Source organism: Petaurus breviceps, unplaced genomic scaffold, assembly GCF_028583685.1.
Source record: "Petaurus breviceps papuanus isolate PSGF00001 unplaced genomic scaffold, PetGlider_PUasm1.0 689, whole genome shotgun sequence".
Lineage (NCBI taxonomy): Eukaryota > Metazoa > Chordata > Mammalia > Diprotodontia > Petauridae > Petaurus > Petaurus breviceps.
The window spans coordinates 10,280,220-10,287,828 of record NW_027186458.1 but is presented as its reverse complement, the minus strand read 5'-3'; the positions used below and the strand labels follow the sequence as shown (position 1 = coordinate 10,287,828).

Below are 7,609 nucleotides of genomic sequence, written 5' to 3'. Positions count from 1 at the left end.
TCCATCCATCCATCCATCCATCCATCCATCCATCCATCCATCCATCCTTCCATCCAGCCCTCCTCTCTATCCCTCCCCTTTTCCATCCCTCCCTCTCTCTGTCTACCCATTCATTCATTCATTCATTCATTCATTCATTCATTCATTCATTCATACCTCCGGCTCTTCAAGCCAAACACACACATATTCTGTGCCTGCTGTGTTCACAGAGCTAAGCCCAGTGCCAGTGTGCAAAGAAGGGCTCAGAGTTGATGCTACTGAGGCCGTGGCCACCAGTCAGATGCTGCCCACTCACTGAACAGTGGCTCCCTTTACCGACTTGCGCATGTTCCGCACCCAGTGAGTCTGACCTGCTTCCAAGTTCTCCTGGTCAGGTTCGAAGTTGGAGAGTCCTAGGGACCGTGGTGGGAAGCTGAAGGGCCTCCCTGGTCATCCTGTCTAACTCCCTCATTTTACAAAGGGGGGAGCTGAGGCCCAGGGGGAGACAGGGACACACCTGTGGTAATAAAGCTGAGAACCAGGGCTTGGACCCTGGCCCTGAGCCCCACGGCCTTTGCAGACTCTGGCTCAGAGGGCCGCAGCAGCTGGTGATGGCCAGCTCCCTCCAGAGGGGAGGGCTGCCCCCAGTGTGAGGAGTTTTGACCACCTTTAGGAAGTCATGGGTTTGAAGGGCTGAAGGGGCGGGACCACCCAGGCCCAAGGACAGCCCCCCCGAGGTGCGGCCACTGTCCCCCTGCTTTTTGTGGCTGCCCCTCCTGGGGTCCCTGTCTCACCTTAGGCCGCGTGTCCACAACATACATGAAGTCACTCCCGGGGTTGGCTCTCCGGATAGCCTGCAGCATCTGCTCGTCCTCCAGGCAGCGGGCACTAAAGCCGGACAAAGGCTGGCTGCTGCGGCAGATGGAAGCCTGGGAGAGGAAACCAGAAGCGCTCACCCAGGCTGGCCAGGGCCCCAGGACCTCTGGGCACCCTGTGGGCCACACTCACCGAGGGCCTGAGAACCTTGGTGTCAGCAGATGGGCTCCGAGCCAGGAGGCTCGCGCTCATGCCCAGGGTCTGACCCGGCTCAGCTGTGGCACCTTACGAGGCAGCAGGACACACACCTTGGCCGGCAGGGTCAGGGTCCTGTGCCTGAGCAGGGCTGGACAACATTGATCAGAAGGACAGAGCCCACCCCGCAACAGGAAAGACATAGAGACCCGGGCCAGGCCAGGCCTGGAATTTGAGACTCACATTGGTGTCTTTACAGTAATAAGATAAGGCAGGGAACCGGCGGCGGCTTCGGAACTTGGAGCTGCCCACGATGATGTGTGCGGTGGCCGCCCTGGGGACGTAGACGTCCGTGGGGTACGAGTCACACACCTGTGCAGCAGAATACAAGGGCGACTTTAGGAAGCCCCCATAATGCCCGTGCTCCGAGACCCAGGCACCAGGGCTGCTGGATTTCTAAGTTGTGAGTTCAAGGGGAGCGTGGGGATGGGGTGGGGGAGAGAGGGCGTGAGAGAGAGAGAGAGAGAGGAGGGAGAATAAAGGCTACAAAATACAGTCTACTGAGCCTGACTTCCTTCCTGGCAAAACCCAAGTGTACGTCATTAAAAGGATGGTCCATGGATATTTAGAAAAAGAAGCAGCGACCACAGTCAGCCAGGCTGCAGCAAGAACAGCAGAGCCGGGCGCATGTCATTTCCTTTTCTGACGGTTACCACGTTGGCAGGTTAGGGAAACGTGCTGCTGCGCTATGTGCAGACACGAGGCCCTCCGACAGTCTTCACACCATCTCTGTGTAAATACAGGTCCAGAGATACGGGCAGGATGACAGCACAACGAGCTCAGTCTGACACTAGTGAAGGGCCCGGCTCCCAGGGCAGACCTCAGTGACCCAGTGTGGACTTGGCAGGAGGGCTCCTGGGGAGCGCCTTCCTGAGCCAGCACTGGCCTCCCAGGTATTTTAACATTTGCATCATTGTCTTACATACGGACGTGCTTGTTAAACTAGCTGAGCAGTTTTTGACAAGGCCTTAGCAGATTAGGCCACGGAGCTTATCAGGTGCAACTGAAACAGGAACGATACATAGTCAGAGGCTTCAGTCTGAAAAAACTGACTTCAGAAGTATAAGAAGAAAGAAGGCTGGTTATACATCAACTCATCTGGAAAAGATCTGAGGGTTTTAGTGGGTCACAAGTTCCATATACAGTATACATCATCACTCACTAATTCATTGTAATAATAGTTGGTGCATATAGTTGCACCGGACCTGGACTAAAGAAGGCCTGAGCTTCAATCTGGCCTCAAATACTCACTAGCTGTGTGACCCTGGACAAGTCACTTAACCCTGCTTGCCTCAGTTTTCTCTTCTGTAAAATGAGCTGGGGAAGAAAAGGCCAACCCCCCCCCCCCTACTACCTTTGCAAGAGGTGGACACGATTGAAATGACTGGACACTAACAACAAATGTCGCCTTTGAAGGTTTGCAAAGTACTTTGTACGTGCCGTCTCATTTGATCTTTACTGTGAGGTAGGTGACATTACTATTCCCATTTCATAGATGAGAAACCTGAGGCTGACAGAGGTCAAAAGACTTGCCCAGGGTCACACAGTGAGTATGGGTCTGAGGCCAGATCTGAATTCAGGTCTTCTTGATGGCAAAGCCAATGTTCTGTCCCTCTACTGAACCACCTCCCTCCTCCTCCTGAACACACATCCCAAAGAGGCCAAAAGTGGGGAATAAAATCCCTGGATGCCCCCAAAGATCTTTAGCAGCATCCGCGAGGGAAGGACAAGCTGGAAGCAGTTTGTGCCTGCCCTCAGCTGGGGAGTAGTGGACATCCTGGTGGATGCAGGAAATGTATTGTGTTGCCAGGAATGAGGAATCAGGGACGTTTTTCCTCAAGAAGATAAGAGAAGCCTCTCAGGGCACATGGGAAGTGTCTGCTAGGGAAGGTCGGTGAGATTAGGGAGGGCCCCAGAGGGTTGACCCCGGGCAGTGATGGGGAGGTGGCCAAGAGGCCCACTCGGGCTGGATTGTCAGGACAAACCTCCTCACTCTGAGAGCCGTCCAAGAATGAGATGGGCTGCCTGGAGGGGTGGGGGCTCCCCCTCCTTGGACATCTTCATGCCCAGGCTGGATGACCCCTTGTCAGGGATGTTAGAGTGGGGGGTTATTTTGGGTTGGGGGTGGATTAGATGGCCTCTGAAGACCCTTCTGTGATTCTGTGAAAGGAGAACCAGGAAAACCATGTGACCAGTGACGTGGGAAAGCAAACATTAAGGCCAGCCGAGCCCCAGGGAAGCATAAAGACCCATCTGGGCTCCAGGGAACACCCAATGAGGCACACGTCCCTACTTCTGGTGCAGAGGCTGGAGACAATGGCGGAAGAATGGGGCATTCCCCCTCAGGAGGGACAGCTCCATCATCTGCTTTGGCCCCCCACATCCCTCTATTACAAGGAAGGGTTCTGTCGGGGACTGGTTGTACTACCACTGTCCAAAGGCAAAACAACAAGGGGAAAAAAAGGAATTAATAAACGGACCAGAGCAAACCCAGTGAAGCAGCCTGCTTTACCCACCAATCATTGTTCCTCCTCTCTGGTACTGTCCAAAGGGATTGATTTTAGACATCACTCTGTAACCAAGGGCTGGACCAGGCATCTGGCTCTCCCTCACTCCTGGCTGCCAGATTAATCTGACTCATGGCTCCAAACATATCTCTCCTCTGCTCAAAAGCCAACCAATTGCCTTCCGATTACTGAAGGAAGCCCAAAGTCTTTAGGGTGGCATTCAAGGCCTATTTTTCCAGACTTCCTTTTATAAACATGCCCTGCACTTTCTTTTAAAGAAATCACATTATTCTTTAATAAGGCATTTACGTGATTAAAACATGAAAAGGATCACAGGGAGAGGTATCAGACACTTGGTCCCTTCCCAGGGAACGGTTCTAGGGTTCTCCTCCCAGAAATGAGTTCTTAGAAGGTCCCATGGTCCCCACAACATTGAATATTTACATCTAGATTTACTTTCAGTATTGAATGCCTGCCACAAGTCACAGAAAAGCGAGGACCAGGCCTCTCTGGGGCTGTCTGCAGAAACTTCCCGGCTAGGTTTTTATTTTTAATTTATTTTTTAAAAGTAAATGTATTATCTCTCTATTTTAACATTAATTTTAAAAATTCTGAGTTCTAAATTCTCTCCCTCCCCCCACGAGCAATGTGATAGCAACCACACAACGTGAAGTCATACAAAACACATTTTCCCACGCTGCACAAAAAGCAAGAAAAACAGAAAGTGAAAAACCAGCGATCTGTGCTCGGAGGCTGTCGGTTCTCTCTCTGGAGGTGGAGAACCCTTTGAATAATTTTCCCACCGAAGTGAAGGCAAACCTGGTGTGGCTGTTACCATGAGAGGTCGTGGAGGGAAGATTCCACGGCGGGATCTCAGAGCCAAAAAGCGCCCTGGAGACCAGCGGCTCCAAAGCCTCATTTTTTGAGAGGGGGCCGGGCTGGGGCAGGGACACGGGAGCGACTTTGCTTTGTGGCTTTTGTCGAAGGTCCCAAAGCAGAGCTGGGGTGCAGGCCCGGCTCTCTCTCCTGATCTAGTTCTATATTCTCTCTAGGGGACCCTATGTCTTCAAGTTACCCTTTTTAAAAGGCTGGAGATCACTCTCCTCTCTGGGAGAAAGCAGATGAGCTACCAGCTAGGGAAGGAAGGGGAGGAGACAAGCCTCCTTATAGCACCTACTAGGGGCATGAGAACACTGGCCACCCAGGAATGGGGCGAGCTGGCCGGAGAGTGCCCAGCCAGCTCTCCCGGCCTCTGCTGGCCCACAAACACCTGGTTTAGGAGGACCAGGGGGAGGGGGTCCTGCCATGCAGGTCTCTCGGTGACAGGCCCTTTCCCAGCCCCACTGGCCTGTCACCCGCTGCACTCACCCGATAGTCTCTGTTGACATCACTGAGGTGCCAGCAGCTGTCGGGGATGCCCATGCGCTGGTACTCTCCACGCAGGTCCACCAGCCTCCAGCCCTGCTCACGCTCCTCCTTATCCAGCTTGGGGTTGAAGGAGAAACAGAACAGCTCTTCATATTTCACTGAAAGGCAGAGGTCAGAGTGCAGGCAGTGAGACCCAGGCCCAGTAGCCACCAAGATGCCCTTTCTGTTCCAGTGACGCAGGTGAAGGGCTTCCCTGCAGGCTGGACCCTCTCCTTCCCACCCCATTCCCAGACCCCCCCTGAGGGCTTCCCTGCAGACTGGACCCTTGCCTTCCCACCCCTCAGACCCCCATGAGTTTCCCTGCAGGCTGGACTCTCTCCTTCCCATCACCCCCAGACCCCCCTGAGGGCTTCCCTGCAGGCTGAGCCTCTCCTTCCCACCCCATCCCCAGACCCCCCTGAGGACTTCCCTGCAGGCTGGACCCTCTCCTTCCCACCTCATCCCCAGACCCCCCTGAGGGCTTCCCTACAGGCTGGACCCTCTCCTTTCCAACCCCCAGACCCCCCTGAGGGCTTCCCTGCAGGCTGGACTCTCTCCTTCCCACCCCCCAGACCTCCATGAGGGTTTCCCTGCAGGCTGAACCCTCTCCTTCCCACAACCCCCAGACTCCCCTGAGGGCTTCCCTGCAGGCTGGACCCTTGCCTTCCCATCACCCCCAGATCCCAAAGCTCCCATGAGGACCATAGTGCTAACTCTCTTCCCTCATGATGGATGCACAGACATAATACAGACTTGATACAAACAGCCCCCAGCATGCTGGGCCCTCCCCAGGCATCCCAGGCCTTGTTCAAACAGGCTTCCTTCCTACCCAAGCTCTATGTCACTGATCACAGAACAGTGAGCACACCTCCTGTTCAGTCCCTTACAAGGCCCACATTCCTCCCTTCCATTCAGCTCCACCTTAGCTCAAATGGAGGAGAAACTGGTTTCCCCCACCCCTTCACCATCCCAGGTTTAGCATGTGGCCCCAGCAGCTAGTCATGTTTATTCCCACAGTCACTCCAGGGACTGGTCCTCAGGCCTCCTTTCTTTCCGTAGAGACCCACAAGCCCTGCTCACCAGATTCTTCTGGGACACTCACTAACCACGGCACCCTCCCACCCTTTTCACAGGAAGCATCCCCCTCTAAAGGAGACAGCCCCTGCTGGGTCTGGCTAAAGATCACTGCCCAGCTGAGCTAGACAGGCGTTCACCAGGTGCAGAAAAGTCACCTTCTGCACAGAAGCCGAGAGAAAGGAAAGAGCTGGGATGGTCCTGCTCTGGCAGGATGGGGACAAGGACCTCCCGGGAGGCCTGACTTCAAGGGAAAAACGTGGATCACAGAGCCACAAGGGACCTCAGCGGTCATCTCTGCCAATGCCCCAGCTCTGAGGGCGTTAACAAGGCTTTGGGAAGGAGATGTGTCCAGAAGGGCCAGCCCCACCTGTCTGACTCCCAAGATAGAGAGTGCTTTCTGTGGGTTTTCTGGCACCACGTCCCCCCTTCGGATGGGCAGTGGCTCTCTGCTGCCTTTTTAATATCCCTCCCTCATTACACAGCCTGACACACAGTAGGCACCTCATCGATGTTGGCTGATTCTATGTGCTCGTACACACCCACTCATGCTAAATCGGGGCCTTGGCAACTTCCTTGGAGAGTGAGCAAGGTCAGTAGTGCTCTCATACTGTGCCAGAAGCTGGTGCGGCACTGTCAGTGAGCCCTTGCCTGGTGCTGGCAGTGGGTTCAGTAAAATCATAAGAATCAGGACACTTTTAGTCATCAACAGGTTTGAATCCTCTCAGATGGAGAATGGGACCAGAAACAAAAAGAAGCAGCATTTTTCTAATTACCTTCAATGCTCTAAGATCTTCCAAGGTAGAAAGTGTTTTTTTTTTTTCCAAGTATTGCCACCTAGGCTTTGCCAGGAAGGCAGGAGGTTCAAGTGGAAAGATATCTGGTTTTGTCATCAGAAGAACCAGGGACAAGGTTCTTCCACTTCCTGCCTGTGTGACTTTGGGTCAGGACCTTCATCTCCTTGGGCCTCCTTTGTGAGGGGAGGAGCATTTGTGACATGAGCCAGCTTTAAAGTCTATAGGGCTAGGACACTCCTATCAACAGCTCTGACAAGGATGGTCTCATAAATGCATTTTTAGCACAGTTTTAGACTGCACATGTTGGTAGATGGCCTGGGTGGCATCTGGGGCACTGCCCTAGTCTAAGCACCCCCCATGGGCTCACATCCTGCTGCTTCTAAAGCTACAGAAAATGGGCTTTTCCTTTGTTAATTGTATCTAATTTATTACATGTAATCATAAATAATTATATATAATTACTAATCATATCTAATTTATTATATGTAATTATAAAAGAATTCTAATTATTAATGACACCTAAAATTTATTATATGTAAATATAAAATGATTCTAATTATTATTTCTATTTTATTATATAATTATGAAACTATTACATGTTATACAATTATTAGTTATATATAATTAACCATAATAGGAGTGTAATACACACTCTCTCCACCAGATGGTACAATTCTTTAGCAGAAGAGAAAGAGAATGAGAGTGGGAGAGTGAAAGTGAGAGAGAGGAGGGAAAGAGGGAGAAAGAGAGAGAGAGAGAGAGAGAGAGAGAGAG

The 7,609-nt window shown here is 52.4% G+C and overlaps 1 protein-coding gene across 2 annotated transcripts in view; it reads right to left on the bottom strand.

Moving 5' to 3' along the window:
* MTMR7 (myotubularin related protein 7) overlaps window positions 1–7,609 on the bottom strand; it is an 80,606-nt gene that overhangs the window by 28,229 nt on the left and 44,768 nt on the right. Inside the window, exons 1-4 of one of the 2 annotated variants that reach the window (XM_069104973.1) lie at window positions 5,718–5,853; window positions 4,926–5,083; window positions 1,234–1,362; window positions 774–908 (exon numbers count right to left, since the gene is read on the bottom strand). In XM_069104973.1, the coding sequence (XP_068961074.1) occupies window positions 774–908; window positions 1,234–1,362; window positions 4,926–5,083; window positions 5,718–5,760 (465 nt within the window). In that variant the 5' untranslated portion in view covers window positions 5,761–5,853. Of the gene's footprint in view, window positions 1–773; window positions 909–1,233; window positions 1,363–4,925; window positions 5,084–5,717; window positions 5,854–7,609 lie in introns of those variants that run through there. The other variant, XM_069104972.1, reaches the window with a different exon arrangement.